This window comes from Semicossyphus pulcher, unplaced genomic scaffold (assembly GCF_022749685.1).
Source record: "Semicossyphus pulcher isolate SPU_LCO1_2020_fin unplaced genomic scaffold, fSemPul1.0.p SCAF_27, whole genome shotgun sequence".
Lineage (NCBI taxonomy): Eukaryota > Metazoa > Chordata > Actinopteri > Labriformes > Labridae > Semicossyphus > Semicossyphus pulcher.
Window position 1 is genome coordinate 2,543,859 of NW_027211701.1, and position 22,093 is coordinate 2,565,951.

Genomic DNA, 22,093 nt, shown 5'->3' on the forward strand with positions numbered 1-22,093 from the left:
ACAGGTATGAGGGGGCTAGAGTGAGGGAGCTGTTCTCTCAAAAAGACGAGAAAGTAAGAATAGCCCGGTTTAATAAAATTCCCTTAAGTAGCAACTTTTTATTTGAAATTCAAAGAATTGTTTGACCATGCGGAGAAAGGTTCCCATTTGCACTAAAGACCCAGAGTGTAGTTCAGTTTAACTTTTGATCCAGCAGAAGGCGCTCTGAAAATTCTAAATCAGTTTGACCTCGGGCAGGCCGTATCGACCTATCAGAAAATTAAGCCATTCAAGTGGAAGCGGAGGCACCACAGATGAGCTGAACAACGTCAAGTGTACGACCTCGAGTTACTGCCGACTTCCTCAGCAGCCCCCATGACAGAAGCTCATAAAAATGCCTTTAATTATACGATTATAAAAAATGATAAGCAAGAAGATGTGGTAGTGTTGAAGAGTTATACAGTATGATCAAGACTAGAGTTATCTCGACCGAGATGCAACCTAGTCTTTGAGGAATTGAGTCAAGACTAAGACCATCATTAACTGATAAATCCCTAGTATTACAACTATTATGTGTGGTATATATATATTGTTATTATTACTATGCATTACTAGAGCTTTAAAAGTTAAACATTCAACTTTTGGATGAGTGGAATGATGTTCTTTGTTTCAAGTTCATTTTTGGACAATCTGACAGCGATAACAGACGTTGCTGTGATATCGCATATAAGAGAATGAGAGGTCAAAGTGACCTTGGACCACGAGATTCTGATCCATTCATCACTGAGTTTAAAGACATTCCCTGCAGCGTTTAGATATGGGACAGACAGATGGAGGGAGAAGACAAAGAAAAAAAGAGTTTTCTTGGCGCAGAGGCTGAAAAACAGACAAACTGAATGTGAGTTTATGGTTCAGCACTTTACAGTAACATGACTTCATGGTCTCACAGGTAAAGAGGCATCAGAGAGCCTGGAAAAGGTTTCAGCAAGTCCTACATAATGGATGCAGAGGTCAGAGGGAACGATCAATGAGTCATTTACAACAGCACTGTCTTAGAGAAGCTACTCTCTCACTTCCTTTCGCTCTCAAACGCACACACACTTACGGAGCAGCAGGCTGTAGCTCTCTCAGACGGGCTCAGTCCTCTCAGGTCGGTGTCGAACACGTTCATTTTCTCCACCAGACAGCAGAGGGCAGTCTCTGTGGCCTCCCCCACCTTCTCAAATACTCCCTTTGCCTGGAGACACACACATACACACACACACACACACACACACACACCCACCCACCCACCCACCCACCCACCCACACACACACCCACACACACACACACACACCCACACACACACACACCCACACCACACACCCACACCACACCCACACCCACACACACACACACACACACACACACACACACACACACACACACACACACACACACACACACACACAGAAGAAACAGAGGTAAAACATGCAGCAGACTCTTCACTGACCAGTCCAGGACTGTATTTCTGGTCTGTATTTTCCTGATGACCATATATGGTCGTCTGTGAGGGTCTGAGTCGTCGCTGCAGTCATGTTTTCACGTCCTACCTCATTGTAGTCCAGTGATGAGTCATTGCAAAGAGCACAGATGGAGGCCATCTCCACCAGGCCCTCATACTGACTGCACTTTACCACCGAGCCGTCCTTATAACTGCAGAGACAGGAGGACAGGAGGACAGGAGAGAAGAGGAGAGACGACAGGAAATGTAGAGGGAATAAAAACAAATTTAGCAAAAAGAAAGGAGAGATATTTTTTACATTTCAAGTCAATAAAGAGTGAGGGATTAAGGGGTTAAGTGTTAAAGGTTAAAGACACTCACACTTCCCCTTCAGGGGCGTAAGTAGATCCAGTCACTGAGAACTCGCTCAGTCTGCAGCGCTCCCCTGACACGCTGTCCACGACAAACAACTGAACACACACACACACACACACACATTGAAGATGTTGGTTAGTTCATTCGGTTAGCAGATCACATTCCGGTTAAGTCAACCCTGAGTCCCGCATGGATGTGCCCTCCACAGTTCCTGGTTTAAACTAGATTCTCTGTTTTTGAAATCACAGCATTGCTGACATCGCCGCGAGGTAAACTGTTTACATCTGATGTTACATGAGTCCTGAGTGATCTCATCTCAAGTGTAGAGCTCTTTTGAAATGTCCGTGTCCTCACTGCACTGCATAATAAACTATGATGGACCTACAGGGGTCACATGTCTTGACTGTGTCAAGATGCCGTCTCGCCGCCTTCTTTCTTCCCTTCATACCAGATTGAAAAACTAAAAGCTGTGTCTCTTACTGAGTCAATACCAGATGGTATTTGGCCATATTTTCGTGCACATCACCAGCACAAAGTCTTCCCACTAGGGATGATATGAGAAATAATAAAACAAAAGATCTTCTCGAGACACCTCAGAGAATTAGTGAATCAAGTAAGAATGACTGTCTGTCATTCAATGTCAACAAATGTGTCCCAGACCACCTCCAAATGTGGCCTTAGTGGTCATAAGTGAATGAGTCCTGGGTGCGTTAACACCAATGACTGTATATAGAGGCTGACGACGCATGTCCACCTCCTTTCGTTGTACATAAATGAAGGCTGAATCCCCGCGGAGCAGGCGCTGCCATCTTGCTCATTTGTATCCAGAGTGTGTGCAGTAGAGATTGAATGGTGGAGCCGCAATATTGACGTCACACCCCTTCCTCTACCCATAACACACCTTTACCTTGTGTCCTTGGCGTGTTGGAGCCCTCAGGTGGGCTCAGTCTGCAGCAGAACAGCTTCTTGTGTCGGTCTGAAGCAGATATTCATGCTTATGGAAAGTTCAATGACTGTAGTGTTAGTGTTAGTTACGTCTCCTCTCGCTGTTCCTCCTCTACTCTGCTACTCAGGGACAGAACGCTGCAGAAGCCCCATTTGTAAATAGAGCTGTCAATCATGAGGCCACACCCCCTTTTTGTAGCATCCAATAACTCTTTAAAAGTAAACTTGTCAGAAAAATGAACACGTGGATATAAATCAGCATGATGAGAACTAACTATAATGACAGAAACCATGTTTGTAAAAATGTATTTGACGTGTATTTTGATTTTATAATTTGACTCATGTCCCATCTGTTAACATGGAGGAGGCGGGCTTTATGACCTATACTGCAGCCAGTCAGCAGGGGGCGACAGAGACGATGACTGACAGGTCCTGTCACTTGTGATCGGATAGCTCATGACACATGTTTATACCAGGTGTAAACAGGGCCAGTTACATCAAATAACTTGCCCAGATGAGTATTTAGGAACCATAGGTGGTGTTGTTGGCTTTTCACAATAAAATAAATCCTGGCGGCTAATTAGGCTTAATTATATATAATTATATTAACTGGAAATAACTACTCATTGAAAACTGCAAGTGAGTGCAAACGAGGCCTGAATGTTCAGCTGTCATGAATTAATAATAATAATAATAATAATAACTTTATTTATATAGCACCTTTAAAAACAAGAGTTTACAAAGTGCTTTGACAGCCAAGCAAACAAAGTAAAGCAGAGAACAAGCAGATCATAAAACCAGCAACTCACACAAAACCAGCAAAGCACAAACCCCAATATATGTCGACAGCTTCAACAAATCTTTCACATTAAAAGCACTCCAGCCTTCCGGTTATTGGCTTTTAGTGTGAAAATCTGGAGTAGGTTATTAGGTAGTGGCCTTTTTTGCTAATATTTGAGACCTGCCCATTACCTGAATTCTCATTTATATATGAGAATTTATTTCGTGTCTGTTAGTGAGAATGTAAATGAACTTATCCTCTGTTAATCTCATGTTAGCGTAACAAACTGTTGTTACTTTGCCCAACTGCTTGTGGGTGCTCCCATCATGAAATACCTAACATTTTCACCACAGATATAATATCAATCTTATGAAAGCTGAATGAAGTTTTGACACAGAGTGGATGTCAGCCTTCTGGATCTTACCCTGCAGACGGACATCTGATTGGTGGTCAGAGTTCCTGTCTTGTCTGAGCAGATAACTGAGGTGCATCCCAGCGTCTCGACTGACGGCAGGCTGCGGACGATGGCGTTCTTCCTCGCCATCCTCCTCGTGCCAAGAGCCAGACAGGTGGTGATGACTGCTGGGAGGCCTGTGTGAAAACACAACAGGCAGGCAGACGATGGTGATGAGACAGTTTTGTCTTAAGAGAGGAGAGAATGTTTAACACAATAATTCAGAGAAGCTCCATCAGAGAGGTTGGTTCATATGTGCCTTGCTCAAGTTTGCATATAAGTTGTGTCCGCTAACTGCAGCATTCATGTGCTGGAGTGCTGGTTCTGTCTTATCTGCAGATTTTGAAGTGTCGACCAGCAAAGGGGCGGCTGAACCCCAAAGAAAAGGTGTGTGTTTCTTCTTTAATATGTGTTTCCAGTAGTCCTCATATATTGTGCATTAAAACACTTAAGTCTTTTATACTTTTACACGCTGAACATGAAGGCAGAGAAGGATATATTCACTTTATTTATTTAATTAATCTACATTTTATAGTAAAAGGAAACTGTTTAAAAAGGGAGTTTGTCATAGCGTTAAAAAAACTAAAATATTAACATTACTTTATGCAAAGTAATATCAATTTTACAAAGTCTGCTGTTAAATATATCGTTTAATTTGCTAATGTAATCTGACATGAACCGCTCCAGCTGTAAACAGAGGAAAAGCACCTGCTCTTTTGCTACTAATAGGTAAAGACCAAGTGTCAACCTCCGGTGTTGAAAAATGATGCTGAAGTTCAAAACCCTGCAGTTCCTCGAGTGGCCACTTGAGGCTCCAGAAAACAAGAAACAACATTAGACCAGATGTGAAAATGCCAATTTTTACAGCAGAAATAAACATGTTCACAGCCTGGTACAAAAAACAGTTTTCTTACAGATATCTTATTTTACTGTTCAAGATAACGGGGATTTTTTTTTTTTATAACTCACTCGTTTTAATTATATTAAGCCTTAAATAATAGGGGCGAGTGACAGGTGGATCCTGCTGGCTGTCACAGTCACAGTACTGAACTTCACCTGTTTGTGTTGTTGGAGCCTTTAGAGGACAAATAATCTCTCTCTGGGATTTATGGAACTTTCTGGCCCTGCAAGAAGTCTGAGCTCTGAGTTAAATGTTAGTGTTATTGTATTGATATATTTTTAGCACTAAGTAGCAGGTATACTGTGCTCGCTTTAGCTGCTTGTTAGCCTGTTCAGTGTTAATCAAACATTTATTTAATCGTCCGCCAGTAAACAGGAGTCAGGTTGTGTTGGCTTTTCCCCGGAGAGATTACAGCGGATCGTAGTGATGAGAAGAGCGGTTATATTAAGTTTCCTGGTACGTGTCGACCTGCTGCTATCTGACCGGGGGAGCGAGCAGCGAGTCCGTTACCTCTGTAGTCTGATGAATAAGCACCTGCTGTCAATCACCTGTGAAGTTAAACTAGCTCATTCATTATTTATACAGTCTATGGTAAATACATGTACAGGTTAATGTATCTATTTACTGGCTTTTTATTGGGCATCAACCTGGTGTTTTCTGTTGCATGAGACGTGCGAGTTAAAAAGCTTCAGATGTGCCTGTGATGCAGACGTCCTGTGAGACTGACAGGTTGCTTTGTTTCCCCTATTTTGCCAGCAAGACGTTCTTAAAAAGACAGAGCTTTGTTTTGGTCCTTGCACACAAACATGAAATACACAGGTGATATGATTTTTCAGTATAGACAGGTAGATGTGATGTTTGACCTTCTGGTATGGCAGCTACAGCTAGTGCGACAGCAATCTTGAAGTAGTAAACAGCTCCTCTCAGCCAGCTGCCTCCGTGCACCGGGTCATTAAAGTGTCCCACGTTGATGGCCCATACCGCCACACAGATCACACTGATCACCTGCAGGTCACAACACAACACTGTTAGGTTGTTACAGAAAAGTATTTAGATTTTAGAAAGTATCAAAATCAGTCCTTTGTGATCCAGAGCTTTAAAGCCCACAGATCTTTACCTTCGACAGCTGCTCTCCAAACTGGTCCAGTTTCTGTTGTAGCGGGGTCCTTTCAGGGTCGGTCGAGGCCATCTCATCCCGAATTTTCCCGATCTCTGTCTGCACCCCTGTGGCGACGACAACACCGATGGCTCGCCCCGCTGCAATGTTGGTACCCTGCAAAGGTCACGAGAGACACGACTTTACTGTCAGACTCATCTATTTGTTTTAAACAGTTTCTGAAGCTCAGCAGCGAACACTTTGAGACGTGGTGAGAAGATGAACAGTTTAAAAAAATATGATGTGTTTTTGAGTGCGTTGTTTAAACAGGCAAAGTGAATTCTAACATCTATATATGGATTTATTGTGAAGTCACCCTCAGTCCAGCGGTGCTCGAAAACACGTCCTGCAGGTCTGCAGCCTGTCAGACTGATGCTGCTGAATAAAACATCAATGTTTGTTCTTTGACTGTCGACCACCCGGTGACTCAGCTGCCTTTGAGGTCTGACAGAGATGACACAACAAACACCTGGACCAGGGCTTCAAACACTGGTCATTCTGCCACTTTAATAGGCCTTGTTTGTTCTTACTATAATACTGTATATCACATATTGTTGTCATGTGCAGGAACGTTTAAACTCCCCTGTTTGTATTTTATTCTATTAATCTCTCAGTTTTAAGAGGTTTTGCAGGTAGCGATGCAGCGATTAACCGGTTTCACTATTAAGCGCGCTTTAAAACGTCACGCTTATTTAATCTGCAATTATTTTTGGCACAACCTGCACGGAATGAAAAACAAGTGACACCTGTGGTGCACCAGCTTAATGTGACGTGCTTATCAAGAGCCTGGAGGCTACGCTACATTAGCTCTACAATGGCAGAGGGAACGAGCAGCGAAGCTTTGCACCCACCGAAGTAAAGAGTGAAGGCGGCAGTGTGGGGGCATTTCAGGTACATCATGGATGACCAGGTTGTTATTTAAGACGACGGATCCGCGTCTGCAAAACTTGCCGGGAAAAAGTTGCAGCTAAAGTGTCAAACACGTAAAGTAGTTGATGTTGAGACTCACAGAGAAGAGCATGTTCTTCTTGTCCTGGTTGACAGCACGGGGATCTGGTACAGGATCCGTGTGTTTGAGCACCGACACCGACTCCCCCGTCAGAATGGACTGGTCCACCCTCAGAGTGGTGGAGCGGATGGATGTCAGGCGGATGTCAGCCGGGACCTTATCACCAACTGGGGGTGTTTCAAGAACAGAGACAGAAAAATCAAATCCTCATTTTACTTTTATTTCTGTAATTTTCTTGGGTTAGTAAAAATCAATCCATCCGGGCTCTCCATCATTACAGCTACAGATTAGTAACAAGTCAACATGAAGCTTTCTTGTCCTCAAGAGGAGAAGAGAACTACTTTGCAATGAGAAGTTTGTTGAACGGAGGTTGGAGCCATCATTTATGATGCATTCAGGGAAGTCAGGAAATCTAAAGGCTAAACAGCTTTTGTGACACAGCGTCCAGCAGATTTGTCTCAAGACGGGATGTCATTACAGTGGATTCGTTCCGTCTGCTTTTGCTCTCCACACGGATTGTATTTCCTGCATACGCCAAAGTCTGCTGATAGGTGATTGGTCAATACTACTCGGACTACAAACGGAAACCAGAACACTTCCGGTACTAAAATCCTGTCGTACGCCTAATCTGGATTTGGTAATCTTGAAACATGTGCTTCTACATTAGTTTGATCCAATCCTGTTTTATTTGGAACAAACAGGACAAAAGTAGGATGGATTAGCTGATCTTGGGTAACAAAAAATAGGATTTGGGAAATCATTCAGATTCAGATCAAATGTTTTCAACAACTCAGCAAAGGAGTCAAAAACAAGCAAAATTTGAGCATCAGTGATAAGAAATTAAATACCCAACATGTTTCTACATTCACTGTTGCTATGCTGCCTCACAGCGTGTCTGTAATGCTGCTGTGAGCTGCTGCTGCTGTATTGAAGCTTAGAGCATGCTTGTTTAGACATAGCTGAAATAACACTGCAGCATCTTTGTTTAGCCGTTCCTGGCAAACATCTTAATGTGCACGCCTCCCGCTCCATCTCTGCCCTCTCTGGCTGTTATCATCATGGAAACGCAGTGAGAGGCACAGGAGGATGCCTTATGGAAAATATGTGATTGGAGTGCATCTCAAGGCTGCAATCTCAAACGGTTTTGTAGCAAAGAAAGCTGAAATACGAGAGAGGAAAAGAAGAGAGTCTGAAGCAAAATTTGTGTCTTTAAACAGCAGGTTAAATATACTTTAAGAGTGCATTTAGAGCTTTAAATCCTTGTTAGGCACTGTTGTTGCTAGTTGTTTGGCATTTCTTGTGAGGTAGTGAAAGTGTATAGCCACTGATTTATAACTAATGAGACAAACCACAGAGGAGAAAGACAATGTAACCCAGCCTGAACATCTGCTGGCTTTCAGACGGATTGGACTTTGCTTTGACGTTAAACAGCTGAAATGATTCATGTGAAAATGTTTGGTATCTGATTAAACATGTTGAGGTCAGCCGTACCCACAGATAAAATCAGTCCAGCTGGGTTGTATGAACACTGTCAGCCTGCACACACACGCATACACACGGTCTTGACCCAGTAAGAAAACTGTTGAATCCCCCAGATAGCTGCTGCTATTTCAGGCCGCTCAGAGAGAGGAAACAGGGTTAGGAGTGTGTGTGTGTGTGTGTGTGTGTGTGTGTGTGTGTTTCTTTGTGTATGTGTGTTTGTGTGTGCGATCCGGTGCCCTTCTGTCTGTAGTAAAAGTATTCGACTTCCAGAGCATGGGAACTCAGTGACTCTGATCAGAGCTGGAACAACAGGATGGAGCTGGAGGCTTCTTGTTCTCTTTCTGACATGAGACAAACACAATGGAGGGAATCGAGCGACTTTTTGGTAGACTTACATCAGAAGGAGTATAGGGGCTAGATCGTCTGTATACCGTAAATTCTCAGTTAACAGCCGGCAGTCAAATAAAAGCCAGCTCTCTATAAATAGCCGGGGGACGTGGTCGACATGAACGAATAAAGGCCAGCCCCAAACAGGCCAGAAAAACAGTTTTAAAAATGATTATGAGTGATGAATTTTATCATTCTTTTTATTTACAAATATGAATATCAATAATCATACAATCATGTGACTTTTCACAGATCAACACTTTGTTGTTGTGGATTACTCATCTAAAGTGTAAGTGTGCTGTTTTAGTCACTGCGGGTGCAATCTAACCGGAGCGGTTAGCGATAAACTTCCAGTCAAGACTTTGTGTTCCGCGGGCTGCGTTGTTACAGAAAAAGGAAACCGTTTTTTCTTGTGATTGACTTTAATTAACGGGTCTTGCCTTTACTCAAGTTTCAACATCATGATTCAGATTAGTAAAAAGTCAATGTGAAGCTTTGTCAGGTCTCTCCTCAAGAGCAGAAGAAAACTGCTTTAAAAATGCTTGTTTGTTGAACGGAGGTCGGATCGATCTGCTGCATTCAAGGGAGTCGGGAAATCTGAACCGCTGAATGGCTTTCGTGCCACAGTGTCAAGGGAATATCTAAAGTTGAATTTTAGATCTAGCTTAGAGCTTTAACACTGATCAGAAAAGAAACAGGTAATGGAAAAAACAGAGCAGATCATAGAACAATGAGGCTTCATACTAAAATATCACCACATGTACAGAGGGAATTAGAAATAACGTCCCGTCTCTAACCTAAGCCTGCTTCATATAAGAGCCTGGTACCCTCTGCAGCTGAGGTTTCGCAGCTTTACGACTGATAAGAAACTGAAAAATCCTGACAGCTAATGTTAGCATTCAAAAACTTCCTAGCTTACATCACGTTAGCAAGGAAGTCAATTCCGAGCTAACATTATGTAGGTCCGGGATTTACACCTTTCCCATTGTATCATGAACATACAAAAGTATTAGTTTTCCTTTCTCAGGGTTGAATTAGATTGTTTGTGGCTGAATGCTAACTTAAGCTGTTGTCTGACCGTAGCTAACGGGTTATCAAGTCCGCTAAAATACAGCCAGATTTCCCTCCAGATCTATTGTTACATTCCTTATGTTAATCCCACTTACAACCTGGAACACAGCAGTATGACAATATACCAGCATTTGAGCTTATCCATGATTAACTAAATGATTTTTATTCAACATCCCTCAGATACCTGTTGACTGCCTCTGCACACCTAGGATTTATTTACCGTCAGATAGCTGCACAGTCATTTTTTTGTCTCTATTCATTACCTGCCCTAACCTTAAAGAGCACCTGGTTCTTTACCTTATTTTTCACTACAAGATCATATACACCCGTTTCTTTGACCCAGTGCAGCACTCCCTTAATAGTTTCTGCTGTTAAATATGTTTTAGTTTTAACCAGCTCAGTGTGGACTATTTTCACTTCATGTCCGGGAGCAAAGGGAAGGCAACAAACAAGGTGCCAAGTGTGTTAGAGACTGATGCAGCTGTCAAGTCAAGTCAGTTTGATTTAAATCGACTCAAATCACAAACTGTCCTCACAGGGCTTCTCTCTGTCTCTAACAATAGACTGAACTAGTGTCTGCAAGTAAAGTAGAACATTATCCTGATTACTTTTCTCCACACGGACATGAACTGAAAACGCATCAAAGCGAGTTAATAAATCTCATCAAATGTTTTCCATTCAAGACTCAGTTTATGTTTGGACTTTATTTATGTTTTTAAGCAATACTGTTTAATTTATTACAACAAGAAAGAAAATGTGTGCTCTAGAAAAAGGATAAAATACTATCTCCAAGTATTTTATTTTATCAGTCAATTTATTGATGAAGGAAAACAGAGGGCTAAAATATCTGTGCAGCTTCTCTCTCTGACTCACTCACACATACAGTATAAACACTTGTAAACAGTTAATGAACAGCTGTGCTCTTCCAAAAGAAAGAATGTTAACCTTTCATGTGAAGCAGTTTGTCCTTATTTGCATAAAGCAGACAATGTTTATTTTTCATGTCACAAACAGCTGATTTCCTCTTAGATTCTCTGGAGAAATAACACTCTGACTCTGAATTGAAACTTACTATCACTGGTTACCTGTTATCCTGTTTTTGGCTTGTATCCATGTGAATATCTAATTTAGGGCAGGTGCAGGATAAGATGAGTTAAAGGGATAGTTGGGTTTGTTTGAAGTGGGGTTGTATGAGATACATAACAATATTAAGTGTACTACATACAGTGGATGCCGGTCAGCACAGCCCTGGTGTTTAGAAACCGGCTGGAGGAAGCTAGGCTATATGTCGTTGCAGATAGGGTCAATTCCACAAGTAATTATCCACTTCTAAGGACGTCTCACCTAAAAATCAATAGTGGTATCGATTGTTCGCTATATTTGAATAATTCACAGTGTTTCACTTTTTAGTAAGAACGCCTCTTTATTTGGCACTACTTTGTGTGGCGCTGATTTTGTTTAATCCTCTTCAGAAAGATGATTGGTGCAGGTGGATAACTGTCGCAGTGTTGCTGCTGGAGTGTGGATGTTTACAGAGCGCTATCTAACACCATTATCACTCAGCAGTATAAAACACTTCGTTCTTACTAAAAAGTGAAACACTGTGAATTATTCAAATACAGCGTACAATCAATACCACTATTGATTTTTAGGTGAGACGTCCTTATAAGTGGATAAGTTACGTGTGGAATTGACCCTGTCTGCAGCGACATATAGCCTAGCTTCCGTGCCGGCACTCTGGGCGGTTCCTAAGCACCGGGGACGTGCTGACCGGCATCCACTGTATGTAGTACACTTACTATCGATAAGTATCTCATACAACCCCACTTCAAACAAACCGAACTATCCCATTAATGTGATGCTATCATTTCGTCCGTCTAGATAGAGACTGAATGTTAGCTAATGCCAAGTACCCCTCAGATATAACTGTGATAGATAAATAAATATAAATAATATTGGTGGATAACTCTGATAGCACCACACTGTGATACCTCAAACCAGGTATTTTGGTTGTGCTAGTTGTGATGGTGTCGGACCGGAGCTTCCACTCGCATACTCCCCGATACTCGATACGGCATTAAACAACATCTCTAGTTCATAGTGCTCCAAAACGACTCAGACATTTTGCTCTACATTGTTAAAGCTCTAGAATATCCTTTTTTCATCACTAGAAGAATATTCTAGTGATGCATTTACTAAACATGTATTGGATAAAGTTATCGTCCTCCTGCTGTGCAGCAGAGACTGTTTGTCACCTGCCTGTAAACTGTAAACAAGCACGGAAACTAACGTCTCCTGCTTCCTGTCGGCACACACAACCTCACATTGTGTGTGTGCTGTAGGTGTAGTCGGTTAAAGTAAACACTAGCGGCACGCTCCGTGAACAGTCCGTTTGTGTAACCACAGCGTTAACGAGCACTGGAACGAGGAATGCTCACTTATAAGCCACCCGCGTAACAGAGCTCGATCATCCCGCCGACATTACCTGTGACGTCAGCAGCTCTGTCACATGACGTGGCTTATAAGTGAGAGTATTCCCATTAACAGCGTCACCTCATCCCAGTGCTGGTTAACGCCATAGACTGTATAAATAATGGACGTAGTCTCAGTGACGTCACCCATTGGTTTCTGAAGCAGCGTCTTGAAGCCCAAATTGCGCCGCCGCTGGGGGTCGCCATATTGGAAATGCCAGAGCCGGCTAATCCAGAGGCAGGCAAAGAGGCGGAGCGTGGCAGAGCTACAGCCTATGGCTGAGGACTATGGGCGGACCGATGAATCAGCCAGCTACGGCTATGAAGCTAGGCTATATGCTCCTCAGCGTAGCTAGCAGTTATTAGTCATAGACTGTATAAATCATGAATGAGCTGGTTTGACTTTCCCAGGAGGAGATCCTGTCGGTGACTGACTGCAGGTGTTTAGTTATCAGACTAAAGAAGTAGCGGACTCACTGCTCGCTCGCCCGGTGAGAGAGCAGCGAGCCGACACGTAACGGGAAACTTAAAAGAACCGGTCTCTTCATCACTACGGTCCGCTGTAATCTCTTTAACTCCTGACTCCTTTTTACTGGCCGACGATTAAATAAATGTTTGATAAACACTGTACAGGCTAACAAGCAGCTTAAGCGAGCACAGTATGCCTGCTACTTAGAACATTTAACTCACCGAAAAGCTGGAGCTCAGACTTCTTGCACAGCCATAAAGTTCCATAAATCCCACAGAGAGATTATTTGTCCAAACTTTGAGTGAAAAAATCCCCAAAAGTCTCCAACAACACAAACAGGTGAAGTTAAGCTCAGTGTCTGTGTGTGTGTTGACGTCTAGCAGACAGCCAGCAGGATCCACCTGTCAATCAAGTGATCCGGCCCCTATGATTTAAGGCTTAATATAATTAAAATGGGTGTGTTATAAAAAAATTCACCCCCCGTACAGTTATCCTGAACAATAAAATTAGCTATTTATAACAAAACCGTTTTTTGTACCAGGCTGTAAACATGTTTATTTCTGCTGTAAAAATGGGCATTTTCCCACCTGCTGTAATGTTATTTCTTGTTTTCTGGAGCCTCAAGTAGCCAATCGAGGAACTGCAGTTTTTGCACTTCCGCATTGGCTTCATTTTTCAACACCGGAGGTTGCCGCTTGGTTAACGCTGAGGCTACATAAACGGACATTTGACGGAGCAGACGTGCCGTTTACTTTTAGCAGCTACACCTGCCGCACACACACCGCCTGAGGTTGTGTGTGCTGACAGGAAGCAGGAGACGTGATGTTTCGTTTCATAAAGTCACGGGACTGATCACACTGATTAAACATACATTTGATCATCATTAGCAATGATTGATGACATACCGTATTAATAACACAATTGCAGCCCACAAGTCTGTTTGTATCTGTTTATGTCGCTCCACCTGTACTCTCTACTTCTTCATGCGGGTGTCTGAGTGATAAAAGTAGGATAGACTTAAAAGTCCTAAATAATAAAAGGTATGCTTGTTAATTGTTTATAATAAACATGAAAACACACTGCGTTTATCTGGTATAATTTCCTGTATTTGTTTTTTTATTTTCCAATATTGTGCAGCCCTGGTCTAAACTAGCTACCCACTGGATCAGAGGGGCTTGTTGAGGCTTGTAACCACCATGCCGAGGTTAGCAATCTGTTGCTAGCTTATCGGTGCATCTTGCACGATTACTACTGAGCAATTCGAAAAAAGAGAAGAAAGCAAGAGGTCTCACTTGTTTACTCATTACTGATATTATGTTTAAATAATTATTTGAAACAAGTTTTAACATCTTCAGTCTGATGATTTTTGTTTCTGCTCCGTGTCTGCTTGGTGGATGTTTGATATTTCTACATTGAAGCAATAAATCAGATGCACTTTAATCTCTTGTTTCCAAATCTGGTTGAGCTGCTTGTGCATCACATGAGTCATCGCTCAGATTATAAATGAGTCATAGCTGAGATTAACTGCTGCACAGTGTCTCTCAAGTCTTTGTGTGACAGATGACGTGTGTTTGGGCTCATGATGTATCTGTTGTGTTCTCTCTTGTGGGGCCTGAAATTAATCTGACTTATCATTTTAGGCTAATGGTTCTTTGATGCGTCTTTCCTCCACCTGTACTGATAATATCAATCATTTCACTTCTTACTGTTTATCATTAACAGAAGTTTATCTCCTTTTTGGTGATAAAAGTAAGGTGAATTAATCTCTATGTTAATATATTTGATTGTTTAAACAATAAAAAGAAGATATCTGGGTCTATGAGCAGCTCCCACAGAATATCCTGACGATATGACTTCCTAACCCAGCCAAGTGTCTCCACATCTCCACTCTCCCTAAGCTTTATCCATGCTGTATGTGTAGCTTGACTGTCGCGCCGGCTGCTCTCTTCCTCACTCTGTTTCTCTGACTAACACTGGTCTAACAGGTAACGCTAGCACTAGCATGGATAGCAAGGTACATACAGTATAAGCAATTCCCAGAAAATGTGATATTAATTGGGATGGTAACTTTAGCTGGGTAAAAAGAGGCTCAATGTATTGAATGAAAAAAGACCAGTTGATTCCTCAGAGTGTCTTTTAGTTGAACTGAACACAAAACAAGATAATTGTCAGGTTGCCATCGTAGAAACTTGTCAATCACAGGTAGCCCCGCCCTATATCATCCCCTGCATTATCCTCTATTTGACTCTAAATGGTACCATAATTGACTAAATGAACATCATGCTGTGTTGAACAAGACTTGAAACTAGAAATTGAGACCATGAACTCATTAGGAAAATTTTTACTGAGGGAATAAACCAAGAGAGACATAGGACCATTTTTTACTTACCAGCAACTTCCACAATGTCTCCAGGGACGATGTCTCGAGCTCTGACTCTCTGGACGCTCTTCTTGTCCTGTCGGTACACCTTTCCCATCTCGGGCTCATACTCCTTCAGAGCCTCAATGGCGTTCTCTGCATTACGCTCCTGAAAGACAGTGACATTGTTGATGGGAAAACACTCCCAGTATGGTTTTCCTCATGTGAAGACAGAGACAGCAGTGACAAGACGCAAAAGGTATTACAGAACATAAGGACTCGCTTTTTAACCTTGCATTCCCGTACACAACCGGCTCTGTCATGAACGTAATTGTTCACATACTTGTCTGTGCACTATGCGTGTTACTGGAGGATACCAGTAGAGGGCACACCAGAGAGCTCAGGCTGTATGCAACTACCACATATGCGGGATGCAAACAACAGACATGGAGACACTCGAGGAGGTTACTGTTATGTTCATTCTGAGACCAAGGTGGAAAAGATTTGTGTGTTCGGTGGACAGTACACTGCGTCTGCACCGTCCCCACTCTGTTTCTCCAACATGTTCCTCCTGGCACGGACGTAACGGTCCCCGACTTCTTTCCATTTACTTTTGCAGGTTTCCATGTCGACTTCTAAAACAGAACTTATCTGTCTCCAGCTGTTTCACAGGCATGTTTGTCTCTGTGCAGTGGCAACGACACATCGTACAGATGTGGATAATTGTGGACTTGGTCTATCAGCTTGTCTTCAGAACTTTCTGCCATTGTTGTCCCTGCTGCTGTGTTGACCCTCACATCCCCTCTGCCTTTACACTGCCCCTACTGTTCAAGTGCATACTGCATCTCGCGCACGAGAAGCGTTAATTCTGAGGACGTGCACAGCTGACGCTCCAAACAGACACAGGCACGCGTGGCAGCCATCATGCACACGCAAACGCGTAGTTAAAAGCAAGTTTATCGCCGGCTTTAAACTGCTTGTGTTTTATCTAACAGGTTTCTGATGGAAGCAGAGATTAATCACAGTGAATACAACATGGTACAACTACAAAAAAGCTTAAACATCTTCTCTTTTTCAGTAACTACAGCTGAGAAGACCAAAAATTTATATCCAACTTTTTTTTACATAATTGATTCATCTTTGAAGTAATATTTAGTCAAACCGCAGAAAACGCTGTTTTTATACTTTGAAATATGTAGATTTCCTGCTTTTTCTGTTTTTATATAGAACTAAGTTGAATATTTTTGGCTCGGTCATCACAAAACAAGATATTACACCACGTCACATTGGACTTGGAGGAACTGGGATGGATATTTTTTCTATTTTCTGTCAATTTATAGACCAAATGATGCCATGGAAAATAATCTGCACATTTATCAATAACGAAATAAGTCCTAAATTGACACTCTTGTTAACCCCTTTGAAGTGTGAGTCTTGTCTGAGCTTTGTGCTATATAACAGTCTAGTTGTCATTCATAAATCTGAAAAATAAAAGAGTTACAGCAACAGCTGATTCAATTTTCCGTCATATTTTAAAGACACAAAAATGCCCTTTATCTGATGATATGACTGTCATTGCACACTGTTTACCTGCCACACTCCTACAATAGCATTAGCAATGAGGATGAGGAGGATGACAAAGGGTTCAACAAAGGCCGTGATCGTCCCCTCCCCTTCTTCGAACCAAGCCAGGGTCTACGGGACAAAAGAAAACACAGAGAGAAGTCAGTTTTAGTTTGTGTTTTTAGTTTAGTTTGCGTTTTCTCTTGGTTTTTTAAACATAGTTTTTCTTACAAAGGAGATGCAAGCAGCGAGCAGCAAGATTCGAACCAACAGATCCTCAAACTGTTCCAAGACCAGCTCCCAGAGTGACTTTCCTGCACGGTGCACCAGGAAAAAGTAGAAGAAACAAATAAACAAAGGCAATCCAGATATTAACGGAGCCTTGGAGCAGCCATACAGCGAGAAAAATATAACTAGAGACCATGTTTTACTCTATCTGGCATTCAAATTTCGTGTGTAGACAAAGATCTATCCTTTATCCTGTAAGCATGGAGCGCTACTTCAAGTATCATCAAGTAAAGATGATTATTAAGTAGGCATGGCAACATGACATGCTTATTCATTAAAATGTAAATCAGCCTGGGGGAGGTAACTGGGTATGCAAACACGTTCCGTTTCTGTCATCCACATGAGAACAGAAACTTGTAATTTGTAGCCCCACGGCCTGAAAGTGGGAATGATGTGGATTTATTCTGCTCTGAATAAAAGGTAAAAACACAGAAGGGGGGCGATGTTGTTCGACCTTTCAGACGACGGCGAGAGAGTTACAGAGTTGGATTAACATATGTAAAAGCTGGCAGGGTAGCAGAGGGGTGTGGCGTTTTGAGATCGTCTAATGTGTGCGACCCACCAGCAGCTAGCCACTCACTGAAATAGCAAGAAAAATAATAAGTTATCAGCTAACCTACAGTAACTGAAAATATCTGTGAATTCTGGAGACAGCAAGGTCCAGAGCTCTTTACCCTTTGAGTATAAGAGCAGTCAACTCAAATAAACACGGTTAAGGACCATTATTATTGTTGAAAAAACAATGTACCTGCTTGACGGGACTGTATATGATGTGTTATATTGCTTCTAGAACATAAGCAGGCAGTTCAAAATCAAACACTGGGGCAGCAACATGCTGTGGTCGTTTGGTTCAATGTACAAAAAGGGAAGCTGGAATGATTACAAGCCTTTTTACAGCTTTATAGCAGGTCGTCTGTATAAAAATGGGCTATTAATTCCAGCTAGGTGTAAGGGTAACTCTCTCTAAATGACATTGTGACCTGTAATTCATCGCACAGTCAGTGATAAGGGGCACCTTTGGACAAGCTGTGTTTAAGAACACCATCTGGAACAATCCACGTGTGTAATTAGAAGGGAGAAATAAAAGAACACCCTGCATAGCTCCATCACTGCTCCCAGCAGCAGGATCAGCACCTTGGAGAGCGCTGAGGTGCCCAGGCCTCACAATACTGATACTACACTAAATAAAGTTGGTCATTTACAGGTGGGGTTTGGTTCATATGGTTGATTTAAGCATATATTTTTGGATAAGTTCATTCATGTGAGCTCTCATAACAGGTTGGTTGGATGCATCACTGCTAACTACTATAGATTTAATATACATCTATATAATGTATAATGTATTATAATTTTTTGTCTCAAGACAAAATAAGAAAGGTTTGGGTAATGATAGGTTATAATAGTTACCTTTAAGATTATTCTCTAGCTTAATTATGTGTAAGTTAGGATTAATGCAACTAGTTTTACTGTAGATTTAGACCGAAAGTGGGACAAAATTGCCAACACAATAGCATTTTGAGCAGCCAGTGTAGTAAAATGTGGCCTCAATCTCTCTCACTTTATGGACTCTGGGGCTCCGTAGATGACGATGATGGACGAAAGAAAAAGGAGAGAAACAGAAAAGGTTCTAAAAACAGAGAGATATCTCACCTTCTTCAGCTGGCAATTCTGTGAGGAGAGAAAGAGTGAAAGGTTAATTAAACTGGAGTTTAAGATTCAGAGCAGTAACCAGTTATTTCTTTGTTTTTTGCAGCAACAGATCTAGATTGATATTGGGCTTGCTAATGCTTGAACATAATGCAGATATACACTCTGACTTTTACTGAAAACAGAACATACAAAGGATATGATTCAGACTGACAGTACTGCACAGTAAGACGCATTTCTAATACATTTTATTTCATCTCAAAAGTGGGCGGCGTCCTATGTACCGGTGCGACCAATGTACCAGTATAAAATGCAGAGAGAGCTATTTTATTGGGTTACGGTATTTTACCCAGACGATGGCGCTATAATCTAACTAAAGCTTCGTCACAGACATGCGCAGTCATGATAGCCAGTGCAGCTGCCATCCTCAAACAATCAACGTTACCATAGGCTGCGCTCAACTACCCCACTTGTAGCTAGCAGGATTACAAACTCGACATGGCGAAAACAGATGGTAGGCTATGATTTGTGTGTGTTTTGAAAGTTTTAAATAAAAATAAATTGAAATTGTTTTGAAATAACGTAGAAGTGAAAAACTACACACGTTTTTATTAACAAATATCTATAGAAAGCCGTTTGTCCCTCTGGGGCGCTTCGACAATGACAGGCAACGAGTCCTGTGCACCACTTTGTTTCATATCTGGCAACTGGTGATGAAATGGGCAGTGGGCGGGATCGCGCAGGCCAAAACACACACAGACGTTCCGCACATAAATGCAAATTTAAGGAGGAGAATATACTGGCTGCAGCACTGTCATCGGAGAAGCCAGTATTTCAACTTAGCATGTTTCCTTAATTTCTGAAGACATATCATGGACATTTTATGATAAATACCAGTAAATATATTACATATTCTTCCTTTAAGTAAACAAAAGATGGAGGACTTATTGTTTAGACTTTTTAATGGCTACAGTGAAACATAGTAAAAGACAACAACTCTCAAATCATTAAAAACAAATGATTTCCATTCATACCGTTGGGACCCCATCTCTCCCTGTTCTTCTTCAGCTGCTCACAGCTCAAACCTGTCGACTCATTTACACTGAAGAAGCCCAAAACCTCCTCCACCGTCTTAGTATGAGCATTATCCATCACTATGGAGGGGAGAGAGAGAAGAAAAAGCAATATCATTATCAGCAATAAACCACTTTAGTAAAATATTAAATCCATATTCAAACCCCTATTTTCTGACCTACAGAGGCAGTTAGACAATTGACAGGAACGCAGATCGATGCAAAGAGAAAATAGCAATTTTGCACTATTCATTGTGTTTTGCTATTTTCATGATGAAGTATGGTCTTATTTTTGGTCTTATTTTATAACTTGAACTAATCAGAATTTAAATAATAATAGGTAATTTCTTTTTAGCATTTTCTACAGTTGAAAGATGCCTGCTTCGTGTATGTGTTCCTTGGCACCTGCCATAAAAATTACACACTGTTACAGCATTATTTGGCTAGGGAATCAAATGAACTCTATAGCCAAGCAACCACTAAGACTGGAACCGCAGAGGCAAACAAGCCCAAGAGGGATGAATTACTATCCATAGGGTGTGAGCTGACTCTGACAAAACATGTCCCTGTGTTGCATCACATATACTTTCTATATTCCAATGTTTTTTACGCTCTGCTTCTCTGTAAGGCTAGTTGTCCTTTAATTTGCTCACGTCGCACCAAACCCCATTTAAGAATTTGACGATTTAAAGTTCTCTTGCCTATTGACAAATCAAAGGTGCCTATTTAAACAATCTGTAAGTTATTTTACTAACATTTTGGGGCACTCGTAAATTCGGAGCACATATAATGGGCCCAGGGAGCTTGCTTTCACTGATTTCAGGATTCATTTTACAGTTATAAATCAGTCGCCTGTTATTCCCATGATGCCCTTCCACCACCACTATGGCCATGAGTACGCGCGCATCCTGGAATTATGACAGAACTTTTCAAATAATTGAATTGCTTTGTGGTAAAAAAAGAAAAGAAAAATAATAATGCCGAATTTATCACAAGACTCTAGTTTAAAAGATAATTCATTTGTAAAGGCCCTGACACAGGTTGTAAGACGTAGGCCTGTGTCTAAAGATAATAAACTCTACAGGATCGCCCTAAAATCACTAATGCCAATTTCTGCATCAGCAAAATACATTATTACCCACTAGATTTAGAAGTAAAACATTATGCTAATACGTTTACACAACGGAACATAAATAACGATGACACTTCGGCTCATTTACTTTACGTTTATATGTAGCGTCAAAATACTTTCTCGCTGTTAGCCTCGCCTAAATCCTGTCCTATATGGATGACATAATCAAATACTGACAGACATGTTGCTCACGACTGGCAATGGCTGTCAGCATTTTGATGTGACTGCTTAATTAACTCATTGTTACGTCAAACGACAGGTTAAGAAAATCATAACAGCTTAAATGCCTTCCATCCAAGCAGAAGCTAGCCGTTAGCTAGCTAGTAGGCTACATGGATGTATCTGTAGGTGACTCGCTAGCTTAGAAGCTAACGGTACATTTTGCCGTTAATCCTACAGAGGTGAACAGGTTGCTTACCAGAGCGGTTGCTATGCCCGTGTGACGTCTGTCCACTATCCCTACAGTTTTAAAAGAGGATATATCACAGCACCATGCGTTTCTGATTTATTTCTTCACAGCGACGATATAAGAGCAGCAAAAAATGCGTTGAAAAAATAGTTTTTACAACAGGCTATCTAGCTTAGTAATACCGTGACAGCCGTTCATGAGTAAAAAACCATCAGGAGGATATTTCCATTGAGGCAGTATCTGATTCCCGCGTGGTAAAAATGTTGCCTATTAAAAAAATAAGGCTTATTTAAGGCAAATGTTTCTCTAAATTTGGTTTGCTATTTTTTCCAGACAGTATGCTATAATTATTCCTTATCAGAGAGTCTATGGGTAAGTAATATTCTGCCTACAGGCTTCAGCATCCAAAATCAATCAAACTAGACAATCTCACAATACAACTTCCGGTTTTAACTTTCAAAGTAAATGCCTCTCTTTGCTTATGATACATATCCTGATCATTTTTGTCACGATCTAAATGTGTATTTCATGACAATGATTGTGTCTTTAATAACTTCACAATCAACGGCCAACAGACTGCCATATTTCTCCCACTTATTGCCTGTTTATTTCAAATAAAAGTCGTCTTACTTCCTGGCTAATTCTGTCGAGCTTGATG

General features: G+C 41.4%; 1 protein-coding gene across 1 annotated transcript in view; it reads right to left on the bottom strand.

Moving 5' to 3' along the window:
* Positions 1-21,817, bottom strand: part of LOC138604894 (sarcoplasmic/endoplasmic reticulum calcium ATPase 2) — a 31,558-nt gene extending 9,741 nt beyond the window's left edge. The window contains exons 1-13 of the mRNA XM_069676929.1: positions 21,445-21,817; positions 19,856-19,975; positions 18,825-18,842; positions 17,118-17,200; positions 16,914-17,018; positions 15,354-15,492; positions 7,085-7,251; positions 6,037-6,192; positions 5,783-5,924; positions 3,989-4,155; positions 1,845-1,933; positions 1,573-1,675; positions 1,085-1,216 (exon numbers count right to left, since the gene is read on the bottom strand). Coding sequence (XP_069533030.1) covers positions 1,085-1,216; positions 1,573-1,675; positions 1,845-1,933; positions 3,989-4,155; positions 5,783-5,924; positions 6,037-6,192; positions 7,085-7,251; positions 15,354-15,492; positions 16,914-17,018; positions 17,118-17,200; positions 18,825-18,842; positions 19,856-19,973 — 1,419 coding nt within the window. The 5' untranslated portion in view covers positions 19,974-19,975; positions 21,445-21,817. The remainder of the gene's footprint in view (positions 1-1,084; positions 1,217-1,572; positions 1,676-1,844; positions 1,934-3,988; positions 4,156-5,782; positions 5,925-6,036; positions 6,193-7,084; positions 7,252-15,353; positions 15,493-16,913; positions 17,019-17,117; positions 17,201-18,824; positions 18,843-19,855; positions 19,976-21,444) is intronic.
* Positions 21,818-22,093: the final 276 nt, after the last annotated feature.